At 32.8% G+C, this 23,370-nt stretch overlaps 2 protein-coding genes across 2 annotated transcripts; one reads left to right on the forward strand and one right to left on the reverse strand.

Annotated features, from left to right (window-relative positions):
* Positions 1 to 8,174: 8,174 nt before the first annotated feature.
* On the forward strand, positions 8,175 to 14,963 carry LOC133783001 (histone-lysine N-methyltransferase ASHR3). The gene is made up of 12 exons (XM_062222502.1): positions 8,175 to 8,606; positions 9,038 to 9,184; positions 9,610 to 9,774; positions 10,609 to 10,635; positions 11,049 to 11,163; positions 11,368 to 11,461; positions 12,271 to 12,364; positions 12,499 to 12,577; positions 13,538 to 13,709; positions 13,860 to 13,940; positions 14,281 to 14,503; positions 14,692 to 14,963. Exons 1-12 carry the CDS (start codon positions 8,256 to 8,258, stop codon positions 14,752 to 14,754), a joined length of 1,611 nt encoding a protein of 536 aa, XP_062078486.1. The 5' UTR covers positions 8,175 to 8,255; the 3' UTR covers positions 14,755 to 14,963.
* A 963-nt stretch (positions 14,964 to 15,926) lies between these two features.
* LOC133783002 (gamma-glutamyl peptidase 5-like) lies at positions 15,927 to 17,677 on the reverse strand. Its single transcript, XM_062222503.1, has 3 exons — positions 17,141 to 17,677; positions 16,376 to 16,720; positions 15,927 to 16,267 (listed from the first exon to the last, which is right to left on the reverse strand). The coding sequence occupies exons 1-3, from the start codon at positions 17,486 to 17,488 to the stop codon at positions 16,169 to 16,171; spliced, it is 792 nt and encodes a 263-aa protein (XP_062078487.1). The 5' UTR covers positions 17,489 to 17,677; the 3' UTR covers positions 15,927 to 16,168.
* Between the last annotated feature and the right edge of the window lie 5,693 nt (positions 17,678 to 23,370).

A 23,370-nucleotide genomic window follows, 5' to 3' on the forward strand; every position in this document is an offset into this window, starting at 1 on the left:
AGAGGCTGTGAAAGATTGGCCAAGACCAAAGAATGCGTTTGAAGTAAGAAGCTTTTTGGGATTAGCAGGTTATTATCAAAGGTTTGTAGAAGGCTTTTCTAAGATAGCCACTCCGCTCACCAACTTGACTCGGAAGCAGCAGAGGTTCAACTGGAATGATAGGTGTGAAGAGAATTTCCAGTTGCTAAAGGATAAGCTGTGATCAGCACTAGTACTTTGTGTACCGACACCCAATGACAAGTTTGTAGTCTATTGCGATGCGTCGAAGCAAGGGTTGGGTTGTGTGTTGATGCAAAATGATAAGGTGATAGCCTACGCCTCAAGGCAGTTGAAGGATTACGAGCAACGCTATCCAACACACGATATGGAGTTGGCAGCAGTGGTCTTTGCGTTGAAAATCTGGCACCACTATCTTTATGGAGAACGGTGTGAGATTTATACGGACCACAAAAGCCTAAAGTATTTCTTCACTCAGAAGGAGCTCAACATGAGGCAGTGCAAGTGGTTAGAACTAGTAAAGGATTATGACTACGGAATTTTATACCACTCGGGGAAGGCAAACGTAGTTGCTGATGCACTAAGTAGGAAGAATTATGGAAGTCTAGCAGCGTTAGCTGGAATAAAGAAGCCACTACAGCAGGAGCTGATCAATGCTGGAATAGAAGTACTCATTGGTAAACTGGCTAACTTGTCCATTCAGTCAAGTTTGTTAGAGGATATATGGAATGGGCAAGTGCATGATGACACGTTAATAACACATATGGATGCAGTTAGAGAAGGGAAGGCCACAGATTTCTCAATATCAAGTAAGGGGTTATTAAGATATAAGGATCGGCTATGTGTGCCAAATGATAAAGGGGTTAAGGTGAAGATTTTAGAAGAAGCGCACAATACCCCATACTCAGTTCACCCAGGGTTGACCAAGATGACTCACGACATCAAGGCAATGTATTGGTGACCAGGAATGAAGAAGGATATAGCGGAGTACGTGTCTAAATGTTTGGTGTGCCAGCAAGTGAAAGTAGAACATTAGCGACCTGTAGGCTTATTGCAACCACTCAGCATTCCATAATGGAAATGGGACGACATAGCAATGGATTTCGTGACGGGTTTTCCTCGAACGAATAAGCAACACGACTCAGCTTGGGTAGTAATAGATAGATTAACCAAGTCAGCTCATTTTCTACCTGTCAAGACTTCATACATGGCTGAGCAATACGCAGATATTTATGTTTAAGAGATAGTAAGACTGCATGGAATACCCAAGACAATAGTGTCCGATAGAGGATCGATGTTTACATCGAGATTTTGGAGAAGCTTGCGGCAAGCTATGGGTACCAAGTTGAGTCTTAGTACAACATTTCATCCTTAGACAGACGGTTAGTCCGAGCGTACCATACATATTTTAGAAGACATGTTGCGTGCTTATGTACTTGATTTCGGAGGATCATGGAGTAAGTACTTGCCGCTGATAGAGTTTTCCTACAACAATAGCTACCAGTCAATGATAGGGATGGCACCTTACGAGCTACTTTATGGAAGGAGGTGTCGATCACCGCTACATTGAGATGAGGTAGGAGAAAGGCAACTACTTGGACCCGAAGCTATTAGGGAAGCTTAGGATGCAATAGCGCTTATTAGACAGCGTATGCTCGCTGCTCAGAGTCGTCAGAAAAGTTATGCGGATGCCAAGCGGCGTGATGTGGAATTCAAAGTCGGAGATCAAGTTTTTTTTAAGAATATCTCCTATGAAAGGAGTGAAGCAGTTCGGGAAGAAAGGCAAGCTTAATCTCAGGTTTATAGGTCCTTTTGAGATATTAGACAAAGTGGGAGAAGCTGTATATAGATTAGCCCTACCGCCAACTTTAGCAGATAGTCATAATGTGTTCCACATCTCAATGCTGCGGAGATATGTGTTCGACCAATCTCACGTCCTCAAGTATGATACAATAGCACTCCAGAAAGACTTGAGTTATGAGGAAAAACTGGTTAGCATCCTAGATAGAGGCATAAAAGAATTACGGTCTAAGAGTATTCCGATAGTCAAGGTCCTATGGAGAAATAGTTCTGAGCGCGAGGCGACGTGGGAGTTGGAGGAGGACATGCAAGCTCGGTATCCAAAATTGTTTGGTAAGTAAATTTCGGGGATGAAATTCTTTGTAGTAGGTGAGAATTGTAGAGTCCCAGAATGTTTACTTAGCTAGATAGTTAGTAGCAGTTGTAGTATTTTAGATTTCGTGGATTTTGGTTCAAACCGAGACTTAGTTGGAAACTCCTAGCAATAGTTATGGATTTTATAAGTTTAACATATAGTTTAAGAATATTAATTATAACATAAGGTTTGATTAATATTGCTGGTTATAAATATGATAATTATTATAACCTAAGGTTTAGATAAAGCCAATAAGAATATGACACTTGTCATGAGCATGGTTATTCCTAAGGTTTAGATAGAGCTAGTAGGATTATGACACTTGTCATATGCATGCTTATTAGGGAATTATTATTTTAATGATAAAATAAGGGAATATAAGACTTAGTCTTCACCAGAATCTGTTAGGGTCGTAATTTGACTCAATCAAATTAGTTATCCAACCTTAATTATGCTGAAAAAGTGCAATTACATGTTTAAAATAATCACGTATGCCGATATATCGCAGCATTAGAGCCGATATATCGCCTGATGCTGAATACGGAAAAACACGTTGACATTGCACGATCGTACGAACGGAGACTCGGAACATAGGGGCAGCCGATATATCACCACATAAGGGCGATATATCGCCCATATTATCATTTTTTTTATTTTTGTTTTAATTTTTAAAAACCACCTTTGACTCCTTAGACCTACCTCTGTTAGTTTTGACCGAGTCTTCAGCCTTTGATTGACGAAAATTCAATTATCTTCAATTAAATTCATTATTTATATTCAAATCCAAAAAGAATATTTTTATTCCTATAACTCTATAAATAGGACCTAGTACCCAGCCCTTTCACTTACTCTTCAGCTGTGATCAGACTACAAGGTGCTAGTGAGAACATAAGAGTGATACACTTGGGTTGAGAAAGAAAAAGCTTTATCATTCTTAAGCTTTATCAAACACTTGTGAAGTAAGGATTAGAGTATTTCAGTATTGGAGTTAGGCCAATCTATAAGGTTAACAAAGGTGCCCTTATTCTTAAGTTCAATTCTTTTGATTCCTTGGTTTCTTTAGTTTTCATTCAGGTTCTAACTTTTGTTATGGTTTGTGGTTAGGTTTTTAAGTTCTTTGAACTTAAGGTGTCTTTTCGATAAGTTTTCTCTTGGTGGTTTAGTTCTATTCTTTTCATCTCTTTCCTTTAGAAATACTCACTGCTCTATTGCTGATTTTAGGAGTATTCCAAGCCCCGCTTTTGTTCTCATATCCCGGTTTTGGTAAGGAAAATAGGCTAGATCTTGTATGTTTGTATGATATGTTATGCTTTTATGCTATGTTATGTATAATATGTTTATGTTTTAATATGTTATGTTATGATTTACCCTACCTCAAATATTAGATAGGGGACGTAGATGGGTTATCATACACTACATGTGATCTAACCTACCTCAAATATTAGACAGGGGACGTAGATGGCTTATCACATGTTATAATGGCTATTATTAGTATAGTCTTATATGGAATATGTTATAATATGTTTATAGTATATGTTATAATATGTTTATAGTATATGTTATAATATGTTCTTAGTATATGTTATATTATGTTTGTAGTATATGTGATGATATGTTTATAGCATATGTTATAATATGATTTTATATGTATGTTTATGCTGTTAGTAGTTTTCCATTAGGCTCACTCCTTTTCTTTTAGTGTGATGCAGGAAAATAGATGCAAAGGCGGAAGGATTCGTGGAAGCTTGGTGTGTGTATGGAGGTGAATGGAGTGGATGGGCTGAGTGTCGATTCGAGGACAACATTTTTTTTCAGTCAATTTAAATTACGTTTTTATGTATTTTTCCGCATCTAGCTTTGTAAACAATTTTATTTAAAGTTATGTTTTATTTTAAAACAATGAGCTCATTTATGTATTACAAATATTATTTCTGCAAAGTTTCAATAAAACTATGAATTTTCTTATGTATGTTCTTTTCAAAGTATAGTTATGTTTAGTAGGTCTAATGACCTAAGTTTTATAGATAGTTGGGTCGTTACAAGTGCGATATACAAGTTTGTTTCTTGGAACCCCAAGAGATAGCACCTCCTCTAAGAGTAAACACCCAGCTGGTGGTGGAAAAATTATCTCCAACTCCCGATATCCAACTAGCATCGGAATATCCTTCAAGTATCATAGGAAAATTTGAATAGTGAAGGCTATATTCTTTGGTACTCTTAAGATATCTTAGAATCCTTTCAATTGCCTTACGATGCTTGATACTTGGATTGCTAGTAAACCTACTAAGTTTACTAACCGCATGTGCACGCTATAGTGCAATGAGCGGCGTGCATTAGACTCTCTATTGCACTTGCATATTGTTGGAGTTTTATGCCCTAATTAAAATCCAAATTCTTTGTAATCTCATTTTATTATCAATAAAAGAATAGAAATCATTTTTTGACTTGGTCAATCACTTTTCTCACATGTTTTATTTTCATGATTATTTGTTTAATATAAACTTCTATTAAATCCTAAGCATATAGCTAATCTTATTTATAGTGACGTAATCACAGTGGAATATAAATATGATTATATGTTCAAAATAAGTTAGTCCTAAGATTAGTCAATGCACAGGATTTACACTGACTTGCCAATCTACGATATCATCTACCTACACATTGTGGTGTTATGTTCTTTCCAGAACATTAGCAAAGTATATAAGATCGGATGTATTTGTTACATCGGACTGAACCAATATTGACAGTTGATAAGATAAGTAAACATACCGTTATTATCCATTCTAGTCATATCATATAGTTGACCATAGGTCAATTCAATCTTAATTATGAGTTATTAGTATTCTAATTGATTGTATCATTTGAGTTCTTTGACTTGTTCGCTACCAACTTACCCTACGGACTAGCCCATACTTACATCTTGGGAACTTTGTAGTATAAGAGTGGGAGTGTTAATCATAAAAATGAACATCTACAACTTCTGATGAAGAAGTGAAATGGTGGTTTCCTTTTAGTTTGGTTCAAGGTGTTAAATGATAGAGATCTCATTTCAATAATTAAATTAGTTTACTGAAATATCATTTACAAGGAACTAAGTGTTTTAAGGATAAAATACAATGAGGGGTAAAATTGTATTTTAGTCCTATCTCATTGTAGACCGTCTATAGAGGATTGAGTGACAATTGTGGTTGTCACAATGGATAATTAATAGCGTATCTATATTTGTTATAGAGTGTTCTATGAATTCAAGAATGCAATTCCAAGTCTATAGTGGAGTCACGAGGAATTAATAAGTTAGTAAATTTATTTATTAGATTTATGATAACTTATTGGAGCTTGATTTCATAGGCCCATGGTCCCCGTTGTACCTTGGATAAAATCATCTAGATAGTCTCAATTAATTGATTTAATTATCAATTAGAATTATCAAAGTTGACCAGGTCAATTTTGGATAGTTTCACAGAGTTATGTATTTTTTTAAAGAAAAGATAAATTATGGCAGATTTATTAATTAAGATAAATTGATATCTAAATTAATAAATAAGTTTAAATCAAGGTTCAAATTATAAATAATTAATTTGATAAAGGATTTAAATAATTATTTAATTAATTAAATCAATAGAAAATAATACAGGCATTGATTTTAAGTCCAATGAGCTTATAATCAAATGAGAATTTCACGGGCTTAAAGCCCATGATAATTTCAACCTAGAGCTTTAAAATGACTATTATTTTATTGATTTTTTAATTAAATTAAATGGCCTAATTGAGTCTATAAAAGGATTGCTTAGAGAGAAGTCATAAGTTAAGATTTATGAAACGACAGATAAGCTTAATCACTGGTTTTCTGATAGTTTTAGATTCTCTCTAAACACAAGTCCTTTTCTAAGCCTCTTTGTTATTTTTTCTTTTTCTCTCTATATATATCTCATGTGTTGAGAATTTCCCACACTAGTCTAGGTGATTCTAAGGATACATTGGAAGACTGTGATGAAAATAGAAGATCAGTTCAGTTTCTTGATAATACTCAGCGACAGAGAGGATACAAGAGTTAGAGAAACTGACGGAATGACTCTTTCATTCCGCTGCGTATACTGTAAGTATTCTTGTCTTTGTTTCTCTTTGAATTCAATTATAGAAACATGTTCTGGGTTATCTCATATTAATTTGTTTAATATTAGATCTACATGAAAGTAAATAAATATTCTATATAAGTTTTCCTAACACATATTCCAATTGAGTCACCGCTCTTCTTTCATTCTTTTCAAACTTCATGTTTGAATCGAATGTTGTATTTGTTCTTTGATTTTAAGATGACTAAATTTGTCAAGCACTTTCTCGACATAATGAGTTTGACTCAATAAAAAACCCCCACTATTTCTTCTAACTTTACCTAGAATGATATCGACCTCTCCAAGGTCCTTCATCTTGAAGTTAGAAGATAGAAACCTCTTTGTTTCTATTACACTTCCTATGTCATTACTCAAAATCAACATATCATCTACATAAAGACACACTAATATAACATAGTCATTACAAGTCTTGGAGTACAAGCACTTTCCTGCAGATTTTATGAAAAAATCGACTTTGCTCGATACTGCTCGATGGTTGCTCGATGATGCTCGATGTGATTCTTGCAAGAAGCGTAATATTTCACTCGGGTGTCCGTTTTGGGTGTTTTTTTTTTAATTTGGGTATTTTTTTTTCGAGATGTGTATATACACATTTGGGAAGTGTAAAGCTTGAAAAAAATATAAAATGCAAACATACCTTATATTCAAGATATGTTTTGGTATGTTTTCAATTTTTAAACTTTGCAGATGTGTATATGCATATCTCAAATGTGTAGATCTCGAAAAAATACCCCCCCCCCCCAAAAATTCCTCAAACGGACAACCCAGTGAAATTTTTTGTCTCTTGCAAGAATCGTATGGGGTCCATCGAGCGGCATCAAGCAAAGTTGATTTTTTTTCATGAAAATCTTCATTTTGAAGGCCCCATCGAGCAGTGTTGATTTTCTGCAGATTTCAGAATTTCATATCTGAAAAAAAATCGCAAAAAAACCCAAAAATCATGTCAAAATCTGTTTGAAATGCAGTATTTAGTGTCTTAAGTGAAAGAAACATCACTATATTTAAGAAAAAACTACTTACCCATATATTTATATTCAAAGAATCCTCAAAATGTATGTTGCTTTGGGTATTGTGTTGATCTCTATAAGATGGCTGAAGTTATGGAGGCGTGGTGGTGGTTGTCATGGGAGAAGAATAGCGTGATGGTGGGTGTCGTGAGAGTGAACTGAAAGAGAGAGAAGTGCAAACACGAATGATATTTTGGAGAAGTTGGGAAAAATTAGCATCATTTTTTAATTTACATAATCCCTAGTATCATTTTTAATTAGCAACACCATTAGGCATAAAACGTCAAATATAATTTTAGGTGTTGTTTGGTTAGAGGGAATGAAAATCGAGGAATGATAATGAAAATAGTAAAAAGAATAAAAATGGAATGGAATAAAAATTAATATGAATAAAAAAAATTGATAAACAAATTATTGAATTTTGTATAAGCATGCATTGGAATGATCTTTCATCTCATCTCAATTTTAAATAGAATAGTCATTCTACCAAAATGATAAAAAAAAACATTCTATCATAATGACATTACAATACACTAAAATAAAACCAAACAAAAAAAATTGAATGAAATAATCCATTTCATGCAATCAAACATTTTTAGTATACTTTTCCTTTGACAATATTTTTGATATTTTCTCGGTAATATCTTTTTATAGATAATTGCATATTGTCACCTACCTACCTACCTAGTGGTAGTAGCCTAATAGGCTGTACCTATACTATTGTATCTGAAAAGTGCTTAATACTTGTCTTGCTCTTCATATGTGGTAAGGTATGCTCCTACAGTAAAAGGGTAGTTATGTAATTTCAACCGAAAATATTTGACACAATAAAAAAAGTTCCTTTCCCGCCCAAAAGTCCCACCCTTTCTCACACTCCATCGTTTTAATTTTCCCTCTCTTTCTTTCTGTAATTTTTTTTTCTAGGGTTTGCTTAGCTTCTTACTTCACAACCCAATCCCAACAATGCCGGACCTTGGAAACCTTTCATTCTCCGCTTCTCTCGCCATTTCTCGCTGTCCTAATTTCATATCCACGCTCACTGATTCTCCCGATCCCACCTCCTCTCCTTTCCCCAATTCAGTCAAAGCAGCTATTAGTATAGACCGTATACAGATTGGAGTTGGAGGTAAGGTCAGAAATGGCACTGCTTTTAAGGTCTTGAAGCGAAACCGACCCGGATTTCATCGGACCAAGAAAGCTTCCACTGCCAAGACTTTGCAGGACCATGTGAGGAATTGGGTTAGCCGGAAGAAGGAATCTGGTGTTCCCGAGTCTCGTTGTTCTCTTCCTTTCCTTGTAGGCGCGAAGAAAATGGTATTCAATTTTCTTGTATTATCTATTGTCGCTAAGAAAATGGGGGAAAATTGGGAAAGAGACGATGTTATAAACTTGATTTTTTATTTAAAAAGTGTTTGATCTTTGGTTGTTTGGAAGTTGAAAAATTGGGTAAATTTGAGTTTATTGAACTTAGAGTGATCTTTTGATATGATTATAGTGATAAGTTGTTGTTTCATGTGTACATTTTGTTGTTTAAAGATTTTAGATAGTTTCCGAATCTTTTAAATTCAGGGGAAGCGTTGTGGACTTAAAGCATTATAGGATGTATATTCTCTTTAAGAGCTCAGCTTCGTTGAATGAATTTTCTGATGGTTTTATTTTTCACAATATTGTCACTATTTTGAACAACTTGGTGAGCCACGATTGGGATTTGAATATAGATACTTCTGCTGTTTATTTGTTTTCAGGTTGAATGTCTTGTTTGTCATTTTTTTATATACCCCGGAGAGGAGTTAGTGTGCTCTGTTCGTGGATGTCTAGGCGGTTATCACATAAAATGTGTGAAGGACAAGAAAGGAAGCTGTAATGTGAAAAAGTTCAAGTGCCCACAACATGTAAATTCTTATGACAATGATTATAGTAGTTTTACTTTTTGAGGTCTTGTTAATATTTGAATCACTGTGCTAGGGTGCTGTTGTTTATATTTAGTAAGAGAAAACACACATGACTGTACAGAACCAAATATTATATCAAATTGAACACATTTATTCTTAATTCATCCTCATTATGATACGTTGTTTTGGGCATTATTGGTCTTCATTCTATTGGCTCAATTGCTTACACAATATTTTCTTTAGATAGTATCTGTGCAACATGTAACTTCCATCTTCTTTCTGCTTACTTATCATTGTTTTTTCTGAATGTCTTTATGCATTTACTGTTTTCCATGTTTGAATGTTCATACCATTGTTTATGTGCATATTTTAAGAATTCTTGGGCTGAACAGCTTTTCATGAATTTGCATTGTTTTGCTGCATAGGCATGCTTCATTTGCAAGCAGAATCCAAATTGGCGCTGTGTTAAATGCACAATGGCATCACATGATAAATGTGCGGCATGGCCAGGCGAAGTTATCCATTTGAAAGACCAGCCAGGGAGAGCTGTTTGTTGGAGGCATCCTACAGATGGACGGCTGGATTGGGAGGTCAATTTCTTCTTTCCTTCCTTCGTTAGTAATTTATTGATTGCTTACTCTTGGAAATATAAATAATATCATAGGAACATTGTCCCATTAATAGTGTGCCTATATACTTTATAAGCTTGTATTATATTTCCCCTGATTTGCTTGTCTGAATGTGAAATACATAAATGCTCAATTAATTGCACTGAATTTAATTTAGCATGTATTTTTGCCTCTTATAATTATCTATTTTATTGCTTCGTTTACAAAAATTACAACTTAGCCTAGTAGTAACATAAGGTAACTTGAAATAGCTAGATAGAAACCAAATCTCGTCTGCAAAAATCTGATAGCATAGTAAGTCTGGATGTGTTGTTAGGCACTCCAACATTTAAAACTTCTTTGTTGTAATAGTTGAAACCAGAAAAAGAAAAACTTCAATCATTTTATTTGAAATTGAATTTTTTATCATAGAAGTAGCAATAAGGCATAGAGAACATTAAGTTTCAGATAGAAATTTTATTGAAGAAAAATATTGATTGTGTTTGCTCGAGTTAATAACAAATAGGTAAATGACTATCGATTGAATGTTCTGTAGTGATCTTAGAGTTAATTTCGTAAATATCTTTTTTATTACTAGTGAACATTGGAATTCTGTTCTTTGTGCTATTTTTTTTCTTATGATGATGATGGTTACAAATATACATCTACTTTTTAAGGGATCAAATACTTTTGACGTTGACTTTTTTCCCCTTAATTAGCACGAAGTTCTTATCTTCTTGTTAAAGTTTTATTCTTCGTCTGTATTTTCATTGATTAGGCTGGATGACAGGACTGATGTTTTTGTTGAATGGGCAGAATGCAGCTTCAACAAGCGACATAGAGGTTAGCTTTAGTTAAAGTCTGTCAGTATAAATACTTTGTATTATACATAGGATCTACGTATGTGAATTCTCGCCTTGGATATGACAAACCATGAATTTTAGTGTACCACAAATTTGATATATATTCTCATCTTGTTGTGTTTTTCAAACTATAAATTGCATATAGTTCCTAGAGTTGCATTAATATTAGCAAAGAAATTTAATGATACCTGATATGTTGTTCAATGGCTAAAATAGCATCATTTCCAAATCCTACCTGATATGTTGTTTAACGTTATATTTCTACTTGCGTCTTAATTTGATAAAGCTAAGAAAAAAATAACTCCCTCAATTTTCTTTGGTGTTTGTGTGAAAGAAAAGTTACATAGAAAAGACTGCTCATACCACTGACTTCCTTTGTCCTTGACATTTTAGGAGGTGTTTTGTCGCTTGCCTCTGCCTTACATTGATGAGGAGTTCAAAATTGACTGTACATGGAAAGACACTGAGAATAAGATGGAGCCACCCCCTTTCATGCACATTAGGCGTAGTATCCTGTTTACTATATCTGTTGCATTTTTTTTCTCGATTGCACAACATTGATATCAATCATTTAGTGAAATTTGTTGAATATCATTTAGTCAAATAGTTAGTTTTCAAACGTGTCATTTTGCTGATTAAAGTTTATCAATATTCAAGCATTCAATGGTTCATGATAACAATCAGAATGGGAATCATCCTTAATGTGAGTTAGACATTTATCTTGTCAAGAAGAAGCGTGATGATGCTGACGATGGCACTGGATGCACAAGTTGCAGCTCTGAATGCTCTCAGAATTGTGTTTGCAGGTGATTTTTGTAATATTTGTGAACTTTTGAATTCTTGTTCTATCATTGTTTTTTGGGGCGGTCATTATGCTTTAGTTAATTAATATGTGAGTGATTGTCAATGTAGTTAGTAAATTTAGTTTGGCTAACTACTGCTCTTCATCCTTATAGTAAATACTTGGTGTTGTTGGACCGTATTGCTATTTGAATACAACTTTGTGTGCTTCCCAATGAAGCATTTTGAAGCAAGATTATTTTGATACAACAGGGATTAGAAGTCTTCCTCCTTCCAGTCACACTCACACACCCAAGAACCAACCACTTGCTCAAGTGGTCATTTTGAAGCAAGTTTATCACATACAGATTGTATAAAAATAAGAAGCTTGTTGGTGCATGTAGTTCTCTTCTCCCTTATATACAAAAGTTCACTATAGTTTGTGTCGTATAAAAGGAAATTGTCAGTTAAGAATAAAGAATACCGATTCTCAAACTAGTGACCTGGCTATGTATTTGCCACAGGAATTGAGCATAACATCTATTATGTGCTTACATGTTAACATGTTATAATGAACTTCTCTTCTGTGAAGTCGTTTCTGTCTCAAATTTTACTGGTTGCTGGTTAAGTGACGTTCATGTGTTCATTTCAATGATTGTATTTTTTTTAAAGCCATTTCCCTTATATGTGCTGTTTGATAATTAATGTACGTTTCACCCTCAATGATTTTGCCATCCAATTGAAATTTGAAACTACTTACTGAATAAGTATCATATCTATTCCAGATACGTGGTTGCTTAAATTCTGAGTTGTAACACATTGTAATCATCTATAGGGTTCAATGCATAAGTTGCTCGAAGGCTTGTCGCTGCTCGGGAAATTGTACAAACAGGCCTTTTCGTAAGGAAAAGAAGATCAAAATTGTTAAGGTGATTTTATATCACTCAACAATCTACAGAGATTTTACGTCTTTAGTGACTTCATTTTCTTTTGTATGTTGTGAGAAACAGGTTCTAAATTATACTTTTGTAAGTTATTAGGTTAACACTTAATTTCTTGACAGACTGAACATTGTGGTTGGGGAGTAGAGGCAGCTGAATCTATTAACAAAGACGAGTTTGTTGTTGAGTACATTGGTGAAGGTAAAGTGTTTTATTTGTTGCCTTGCATGTTATTCCTTATAATGAAGCATGCAACTTGTTTTCCCATTTTTACTATATTTTTAAGTTCGACGTACTGTCATTAAGAAAGTTTTCTTATAAAGCTGTGCCCTCTGGACTATGCGCTGAATACCTGGTCAATATAAAATCCTCTTGAGTATGAAAAGCTGCGTCTGTCACAATCCCTAATTTGAAAATTTGAATTCCTAGTTTCTGTTAGGATTATAACAGTTATTATCATATAGTTTGTCGTATGTAACTATGTATGAAAGGGCTCAAAGGCTTTATGCTTGCGTGTTTATGGGATTTCAACTGTCTTCGGGATTCCTTTTACTGTCTGTGGTATATGGGTGTTTGTGGTCTATTTGTGACTCCTCTGACTTCTACAAGTGGTAATGCAGACAACATAGGGGTCGAGTTGCATATTACTGGTAAATTCCTTGGTCTTTCTGAAAAGTAACTAGGTTTGGAGGGGGTGTGTTTGTTGCATAAACCGAAAGGGTGCTAGCTTGTTGCATTGTTCTTGCAACGTTGCACATGGTTATTGTAATTAATTTATGATGCCTTGGTTCAAGTTAAGATTACTGCTATCTCTGGCATCTCATTTTTTTCTCTATTACTTTTTACATAAATGTTGCACAACTGTCATTTTAGCCAAAAATTATTGACTTTGCTCTTCTATTCAATGGGCTTGTCATCGTATGTGATAATTTTTTAAGGACATTTCTTGTTGAAAATTTATCCATGCAGCATTTTCTCATGTTTGAAAAACTGCAAATCTTCACCTGAATTTCATGTTAATTTAGCACATTGGGATTGAGCTTTTCCAGAAATTGAAATTCTCTGATTTTTGTTTTTATTATTTTGATTGTTTGGTTATTATTATTATTTTTTTATCCACAAGCTATTAGCTCTTTCTAAGGTTAGATTTTGGTGTTTCAGTCATTGATGATGCTTTGTGTGAACAAAGGCTGTGGAGCATGAAAGACAAAGGCGTGCATAATTTTTATATGTGTGAAATTAGAAAAGACTTCACAATAGATGCAACTTTTAAAGGGAACTCATCTAGATTTCTAAACCACAGCTGTAATCCCAACTGTATCCTGGAAAAGTGGTTAGTACAATCTGTTGATGGGGCCCTTATGTCTTTGGGTTACTGGAATAAAAAGTTTAATTCATTGTTTTGGAAGTAGTCTTAAGGAATCCTTGTTACAAGCTCAATTTTCTCGTGAAAAATGTGATTTTGACTTCTTACTTTTCTCAGGCAGGTTGAGGGGGAAACACGCGTGGGTGTATTTGCTGCTCGATCAATAGAAGTTGGAGAACCATTGACATATGATTACAGGTATATTCAAATTGGTAATTCATGATTGTATGACACTGCTATCTACGAACCACATACTTTCTAACTCCACCAATGGTGGACATCACTGAAATTTCAGTCAGCGTCATCTTTTAGTAATAAACAAAAGCATTAGTATTGTCATTTTTGTTTTCGCAAAATTTTATCCAAACACAGAAGGAACATGATGTCAAATTGTTTCCTTGGACGTTTCTTTTGCATTTGAATTTTCATTAGGCAGTCTCTATTTTAAGCTTTTGGATAGGAAAACATTGACAGGCACAGGGATACCTTTGCTATTCTAAGCTAAGGATTAGGTCTTTGTATTGTTTTACTTGTGCAGATTTGTGCAATTTGGACCTGAGGTGAGGTGCCACTGCGGTGCTACCAATTGCCAAGGCTATCTTGGAACCAAAAAGAAGATAGATAAAGTTGAATTATTAAAAAGACAAGACAGGCAAGCAAACATATCACAAAAACCCCTTATCATCAGGGATGTCCTCAGCACTGAAACTTGCTGGGGTTTGAAGCGCAAGAGATCTTCAATGCCTTGCATAGCAGCTACTGTAAGTACCACTGTATAGTTTGCATCCACAATTCAAATTTTTCTGGGCCTATCAATCTCATGTCAATCGTTGCGTGAGAAAGGAATAGAGAAGAAAAATAAAAAATTATTTGGAATAAAATTCTGGCTCGTGTAGTTCTCAATCAATTGAGCTATTTGGCTTTCATTTGAAATCTAATTTTCATGCAGCATTATACCATCGTAACAAAGCATTGTCTTCTATTCCTTCTGATGGGCCCTGCAAAATTGTAATAGAACTAGTAAATTGACCTATGTAAGAGTCATCCATCTTGCATAGTCGTGTTTCATCTTTTGAATACATCAAAGACGTAGCACATTGTTAGCAAGTTTTCTCAGTGATTTTCTGCAATTGATTTACACTGTTTTGCTGTAATTTTAGAACTATTGTAACCTTAAGGAATAATGATATACAAGAACTACGCAAGCTGTTGCTTTGGTTACCCTCCAATTCTTTTTTGTTTATTTCTTCTTTTTCTCTATGTCCAATTTTCCATTGATCATGAGTGATAAAAATTGTGTTGCCGTTTGGCATGAAAAAGAAACTATGATAGGACAACGTTTTTATTTGCATCAGCATACAAGTCCTTTCAATAGTTTTATGCATTTGCTTGAAGTTGGATATGAGTTTACAAAAGCTGCAGGTCAAATTTTGTTTGTTACATAGCGACAGAAATTGACTGATACTTGTATAAAAACTGCTGTTAATAATAAGCAATTGATTGTCAATTATCTAATTTTGCACTCATTAAATTTATGGGCACGGTTACAAAAGTGTACGTTTTTTGTGCACAACCATGGTAAATCATACAATTTTACTCATGTGCATTTTAGTTTTATTATGTGATGGTGTTCATTATGGTCATAACAAATATACTGAAATTTTAGGATGTCGAAAATAGAGTATAAAATATTGTAATCTTATCTCTATATTTTAAATTATTCAGATTTTCTTAAAAATTATACATGTGTAAAATATATGATTCACTAAAAGTGTACCATTATAGCTGTGTTCAAATTTAGGTACAGATGTTCACACGCATTACAACCATGATCATCAATGTTTTTTCAATAGTTTAAGATTTCTCATGTACTACATTTTGGGTTGTGTAGTGTTCAAATTTTAACGACCACTTGTGTTGGGAATACATGGTATTGATTTCATTCTTTGAGAGTTAAGTATGTCCAAGCATGTAGAAATATTCTTCCTCAACATTGATTGATCGGGACTCTTTTAGTATGAAAGAGAAGGACACGGATCATATGTTCTCCAAAATGGTTATATCTTTTGCACAATCTTAGTTAACAGTGGTCAATTTACACTTATCTGACTTGGTACTAATTCAAAGGTGGTAAGCTTAACATTCAATACATATAATACGTATGGTGGTATGTAGAACTGAAAATTGGTGGAATGGCATCAAAATACTAAATATTCTTCAACTTGCTGTATATGTATGACAATGCCCACATAAAAAACACGAGGTAGGAATAAATGTTTTATCTTTTATTACATTGCATTTGCCTTAAGGAATCAACAGAAGGTACAGTGCTTGTCACCATTTCTATCTTAATGCTGACCATGTTGTGTTTGTCCAAAGTTAGAGAATAAATAATAAAAATTAACCAGAAAAAAATTAAGTGAATGTTATCTTCCTTTGAGAAAATTTCTGCAGATCGTTTCCCAGCACTTTCTATCTGGCTCAGCTATTTGCAACAAGAACTTTGCATCTTCAGCAAAACCCCTCTGAAATCAAACATTAAAAGTTCCAAGAATTAGTAAACAAAACTATCAATAGTGAAAATAAAAACATGGGAAGTATAGTGCTATATACAAATACATGTTGTTATATACCTCAATGGAATGATTGTTGAGGAGGCGATCAATGATGTTATTGAGAATGTCTTTGGTGTATTCAGGGTGACCTTGAATTCCAAGAATATGGTCTTCAATGGTGAACATTTCTACCCCAGTTTTGTCTGAATGTGCTATTACATTGGCACCCAAAGGGACCTCCCAAACCTCATCTTGGTGGCATTCTACGATGGAAAGAGCAGCAGGGATATCATCCAATTCCAGTTCTTCTACATAGCTGCTTATTAATGGCACCAAATCCTTTGTTATCTCCACCTTTCTTATCCCCAAATCCCACCCACTATTAGCTTTCCCTACCTTCCCTCCCAATGCTCTGCATATCACCTGAAAATGATTTTTTTTTTTTTTTTATAATGGTAAGCATTTTTTGATTTGGTTCATGCACATAAAAAAGTTTCCAATATTGGCTTCAAATGAAAAAGAATTAGAATATAGTGTGTTTATGTTGGCGAATTATTATGTATCCCCAAGCTCAAAACTTTGATTAGAACTCTAAAATACAAGTCATTTTCTCAAATAATTTTTGGTAAATATTTCATTTTACCTAAAACTTTTAATGTAACTTATATGTATTTTTTGTATTATTTATATAATTATTATTGTCCTGTAGAAACAATTTCTTCAATAGGAGATTTATAAAAGTTACAAAACTTATTGTAATGTGGACTATATAATGTTTTTCTCTATAGAGTTCAATTCCTATTATATATATATAGATAGATATTTATATTTATATTTATATACCTGATGACCAAAGCAAATACCAAGAACTTTCTTGGCCATGGAGTCCAAAGTCTGCAAGAGAGAGCAAAGCTTGAGAATCCAAGGCTCATTGGCATAAGCATCGTAGGGACTGCCACTGACAACGAAGCCATCATAGCTATCCAACTCCTCCAACTCAGGAAACTCTCCCTCCACAACCCTAAACAGGTCCCATCTTTCTCCTTCTTCTCCAAAAGCAGCCATGAACACATTAAAGTAACCTCCATACATATTTTTCACGTATTCTGAGTCCCTTGCAGCTAGAAGAAGAGCAAACCTTTTCTCATGATCATCATCAATAATATCATCTCTTTGAACAACTTTCTTCATCACTATATATATATATTGTTATATTTTTAATTCAAGCAAAACCCAGAAAAATGTGTGTATGTATAATAATAATAATAATAATAATAATAATAACAATATAGTAGCTTAGCAGCCTTGATTAACTTTCTAAAAGCAAAATTTTGTATGCCAAAGTCTTATGTTGAATGGGAAATATTTTGAAGTGTGAAATGATTAAACTAGGGCAGATATATATACACGAAGATGAAGAGTGCATAGGTATATATGGAAACTTCTATGTCATTGGATTTTGGAAAGAACCTTATAAAATATAGATTTCTAAAACGTGTGCACCAAGAGGGAATAATACAGACGGTTTAAAGCTTTCTTTTATTAAAGAATAAAATAAACAAAAGAAGAAGAAGAAGACACGGTTTAAGCTTTTATGTACATTATATATTGCTTTTCACGGTCAAAAAGAATTATGATAGGCTCGGACGCATCATTTTATCATCTTAACTCTGTTTTTTGACTTTTTCACCATAAGTTGAATGAAATCAGATCACCAAATAATGATTGAAATATAATCCCTATACTTTATAATCAAGATTCAAAACTTGAAAACTTACCTCTTACATATATTTCTCACATAAAGGTAATTTGCTATAATTTCATCTATAGTAGTACTGCCCCTTAGCAATACTATTTAAATGAACAAAATTTTGTGTAAAAGATAGGGTGAAGACTTATGTATGGATCTTAATATTGAAAAAAATAAAATGAAAAGATGCAAATGATTATATTAAGTGCACTCTTAATGACTTCTTTATGTTATTTTTTTTTTTTAAATTACTAGAATCTACTTTTTTCTATTTGATCTTTAACTTTTAGATTACATTCATACATCAATTTTTTTTTTTTATATTCTTTAAATATTATATATTTTTTAATGTTTATTTAGGGAATTTTAAAAAAATATGGCTTTTATACCATTAATGTGCAAAAATATGAAAATTATATATATTTTTTATTTGTATGGGAAAATTTATTAAAAATAAAATTAAAGAATGAGAAACACGATTAGTAGTTAACTAAAATATGGAAATGCCATATTTTTTATTATAGTTATATTTTATTTGATTTTGAAGGTGATTTTATTTTATTTTTTTCAATTTTTTATTTTTTCCTTCACTTATAATTATTTTTTCAGTTATTTTTTCTTTTTTTCCTTACTAATTTTTTCTTCTACCAATTTTTTCCTGTTATCTTTTTTTTTTTATTTCGATTTTTTCATTCTTCTTCTTCTTCATTTGTATTAATTTATCTATTTTTCTATTTCATTTGTATTTTTTTTTCCAGTTTTCTTTCTTTTATTTTTTCATTTTTTTCCTTCTATTTTTTCTTCATTTTTGCATTTATTATTTTCTCCTTTCATTTTTTTTTCACACGTATGAGCTTTTTTCTTTTTTTATTTTTTTCTTCTTCCATTTTTTCTTTTTTTTTTTCATTTTTTTCCACCAATTTTTTCATTCATTTTTTTCTTTCCATTTTCCATTATTTTTCTTCTTCTTCTTTTCATTTTTTATTCATTCATCTATTTTTTTTCTTAATTATTTGTTTTTTTTTTGTTTTTTTTTTCATATTTTTTGTAGTTTTCTTTCCTAAGTTTTTTTTTTTCATTTTTTTTGTACTTATTCTTTTCCCATTCCATTTTTCCCTTTTTTTTCACACATATTTTAACATTACACAATTATTTTACTATTTTTTTATTTATTATATTTTATTATTGTAATTTTTTTTTATAGTTTTTCCCACTATATGTAAAAAAATTCAAATCAATTTTTTCAGCATTTTCTTTTTACTGTAACCCTTATAGGAGCACCAAATTTTGGAAAGAAAACTAATAAAAATATGAAAATGTGAATGGGTAACCAGTTACCTTGATGGGAACATTCAAATCTAGAAAAAAAAATTATATGAAGAAGATGGGAGAGAGGGGAATCTGATTTTTTTTTTCTATCTTCAAATTTGTGGAAACGGGTTACCTTCCCGTTATTTATGTGTATATTTCTGGGGGTAATTGGTTACCTATGTTACTAAAATCATAGTTACTTATTTTTTTTTAATGAAGTGTTCGTCCTCTTTTTTATTCAGATATGATGTTTCTTTTCATATTTAATATGAGTAACCTGTCACCCCTCTTATGGTAACTGGTTACTCCTCTTATGGCAGAATGTTTACTCCTCTCAGGGTACTGGTTACTCCTTCTGGTACATGTTATTTAACCTAGCTCTAGGATTTTTTTTTACATAATTCTCAAATATCAATCAAATAACTGGTTACCTTACACATGATTTGAAAAAAGAAACATACAATATAAAAATAAGGAAAAAATGGTTATAATAAAAAATAATAATAATAAACACAATTCATATCACAAAAAAAAAAAAAAAATTGCAAAACAACCAAAGAAAAATTTAATATAAAATTAGTTATATAAAAATAATATAAAAAACAAATAAGCTAAAAAAAAAATAATCAAATTACAAACATAACCTTTCAAATTAATAAAAACTTGATTAAGAGTAAAACTATGACATAAACCATCTTTTATACAAAAATATGGGAAAATAAACCCATAAAAGTGAAAAATCTTAAGAAAAACTGTAAATAAACTTTTTTTGAAAAAAAATTCATAATTTTGCACACTCAATTAAAAATCTCATAAAAAATATAATTTCCTCATTTATTATTCATTTCAAATATGAAGGGACAATGAGAGATGACATATAGGAAATATGTATTTTTTTTTTTAAAAAATAAATAGTAATCTATATAAATGTAGAGAAGATATTGCAAAAATATTATAAAATAAAGAATTAGGTGGAATGCTTATTTGACTTTTTTTTTTCTTTTTCTTTTAAAATGTATTTTACATAATTAACTCATTACCTCAATATTTACCCATAAATAATTATATTATTAGTTTTAGCAGCCACATTTTTATATAATTATTGAAATTAGTTTAAGAAATTTTATATGAAATTTCTAAAAATGTCAACTATATGAATATATTTTTAAAATATAGGCATGGCAAAGTTGTAACAATTTCTTTTTACTATAAATAAATATATATATGTATTAATATATACTTACCTAATTATAACCCTAGCTATTTCTAACCCCAGTGTCGTGCATGCATTCTTTCCATCATCCGAGGTAGCTAGTCTCTAGTAATTAGCATACAACATCAATTAATTAATAGATCTCTCTAGCTATCAATTAAAGGCCAAGTTAGTATTATATATATAAAAGTACACGCCAAAAATTTATTTAAGAAAAACAAGACCACGTGCACAATATGATAAATTTGAATTTAGGGTACCAAATATGTATGATTTTAAAATATAAAGTATTATATAAGCATTATTGAAAACAGAAAGTATTAAAATAATACTTTGCAAAAGTACAAAATACCCAAAAATTACCTACCCTATAAAAGTACACCCCAAAAATTTATTTAAGAAAAACAAGGATCATGTGCAATATGATAATTTTGATGAGTCAATATAATATAACGAATTAGTACCTCCAAATAACGAGTAATAATGACAATAAAGGCTAAGAGCACATTGAACATTCTACCATATCCTGGGAGAAAAATCCTTAAAACAAAAAATACACCCCAAAACAATAGCAAAAACAGTAACCAGAACTAAGAAAACCAAAAAATAACATCAAAACTAAAGAAAATGGGACACATCTTTTTCTTATATTTATTTGATATTGTTAATTATTAATAGAGCTGGACACTGCTATTTTCTGGTTAATGACAACACCGTTTGTGACTAAATAAACATTATCAACTTGACAATAATAATATTATTATTATTAAGTCAGATGCTTTTTTCTGCAATTGGCTGATTATTTTTATGAATTTAAACTAGTGATTAATTTAGGGGATTAAGCAATCACTCTACACCAATGGAAACTTTCACGTGAACGGCATTCAAACACCTTTTTTTGTTTCCTACTCCAAATTTAGCTGATTAAGCAATCTTTTTCAATTTAAAGTGTTGCTGCCAAAATCTTGATGATGACAGATAATATTATCTAAAACATTTTGTATATTTATATAACTTCGTTTACAACATGCTATAATTAATTGTATACCACATTTGAATTTTTATTAATCATTCATTTTGCTTTCAATAAGTTTTTAATTAGGGTAATTTGACTTTTTATGCTTAATATGAGGTTGTAATTCAAAAATATGCTAGACATTTTTATCATTACAAAATAATGCCAATTCATTTTTGGATACCCAAAATACCCCTAAATGCAACTATCTCCTCTCTTCCCTCCTCCTCTCTTCCTTCCTCCTCTCTTCCTTCTTGTTTCTTCCTCACTCTCACTCACCTCACCTCACCTCACACCACCACTAAGAGCACCATGGTAGAACCCCACCAAGCAAGGGACCGCCACTAAGAAAGCCATTTGTAGAGGGGATCAAGACCAAAGTAAGGGTTGAGAAATCTTGGAGAAAAATTTAATGGGTAAGCAATTTTTTCTTAAATACTTGGATTAGTGATGTTTCCTTTAAATTTTTTGAGCATTTCGAATAGATTTGAGCAATATTTGTACATTTTTTTGGGTTTTTTCTGGTTTTTTGTCGATCTGCGTTTTCTGGGAATTTTTTGGGTTTGTGTTGTGCTCGATACCTGCTCGATGCAGGCTCGATGGCACATCAATTTTAGGGTGCTCGATGGGTACTCGATGGTAATGTGCATTCTCACTATTTCATGCATGCTCGATGCCTGCTCGATGTAGGCTCGATGGCACATCAATTTTAGGGTTGCATGTTCTGCTCGATGGATACTCGATACCTACTCGATGGGTACTCGATGGTAATGTGCATTCTCACTATTTCATGCATGCTCGATATATGCTCGATGCAAGCTCGATGGCACATCATTTTTTACGTTGCATGTTGTGCTCGATGGTTACTCGATAGCTACTCGATGGTAATGTGCGTTATCACTATTTCATTCATGCTCGATGGATGTTCGATGCATGCTCGATGCAAGCTTGATGGCACATCATTTTTTACGTTGCATGTTGTGCTCGATGGTTACTCGATACCTACTCGATGCAAGCTCGATGGTAATGTGCATTCTCACTATTTCGTGCATGCTCGATGGAGGCTCAATGCAGGCTCGATGGTCATGTTTTTCAGCATCGTTAAAATACCATTTCCTACCATCTGTTTTTCAGCTAACTGTATTTGTGTTTTTTTATTTTAGGTTCTACTGTTTACGTATTTGTTTCTTACAACAGTGTTTGGGAAATGCATGGTAGGAAATGCATTTCCTACCATTTGTTTTTCAGCTAACTGTATTTGTGTTTTTTTATTTTAGGTTCTACTGTTTACGTATTTGTTTCTTACAACAGTGTTTGGGAAATGCATGGTAGGAAATGGTATTTTAAGGATGCTGAAGGTGAAGTGATACCAGTAGAGAATGATGTCACTTACTTGCAACTACTTGACATACTACACTAGATATTTCAGGTGGATAGAGAGGTGTATGAATTGAAACTTGAGGTACCATACGTATGCGGTGACCAACCATTTGCACCGGTTCAATTGAAGAATGATCGTCAAGTTCGTGTATTCTTAGGAATAAGCTTGAAAGAACGGCCAGTCTTATGTGTGATTCCAGTTAAGAAGAATGTCATATCAGATCCTTCTCCTAGTGTGAACAAAAAAGACACGACCAGTGTCGATCCATCTCCTGCAGGTAGCAGTTACAAGCATCTTAGCGAGGTGGGCACTTTTGTTCCAGTTACTGATCCGATGGCTACTATTCAGCTTGATATACCACAAGGAGGTCCCACAGGTGTACTTGAGGCATATGAGTACGATC

This window comes from Humulus lupulus, chromosome 6, assembly GCF_963169125.1.
Source record: "Humulus lupulus chromosome 6, drHumLupu1.1, whole genome shotgun sequence".
NCBI classification, from domain to species: Eukaryota; Viridiplantae; Streptophyta; class Magnoliopsida; order Rosales; family Cannabaceae; genus Humulus; species Humulus lupulus.

Bases quoted from the DNA above. Each gene is read 5' to 3' on its own strand.
- LOC133783001 (XM_062222502.1), top strand. From the start codon at position 8,256: ATGCCGGACCTTGGAAACCTTTCATTCTCCGCTTCTCTCGCCATTTCT. The intron at 8,607-9,037 runs GTATTCAATTTT...ATTTGTTTTCAG, and splicing joins TTGTAGGCGCGAAGAAAATG to GTTGAATGTCTTGTTTGTCA. The intron at 13,710-13,859 runs GTTAGTACAATC...TACTTTTCTCAG, and splicing joins AACTGTATCCTGGAAAAGTG to GCAGGTTGAGGGGGAAACAC.
- LOC133783002 (XM_062222503.1), bottom strand. From the start codon at position 17,488: ATGAAGAAAGTTGTTCAAAGAGATGATATTATTGATGATGATCATGAG. The intron at 16,721-17,140 runs GTATATAAATAT...AATCATTTTCAG, and splicing joins GTATTTGCTTTGGTCATCAG to GTGATATGCAGAGCATTGGG. The intron at 16,268-16,375 runs GTATATAACAAC...GTTTGATTTCAG, and splicing joins TCAACAATCATTCCATTGAG to AGGGGTTTTGCTGAAGATGC.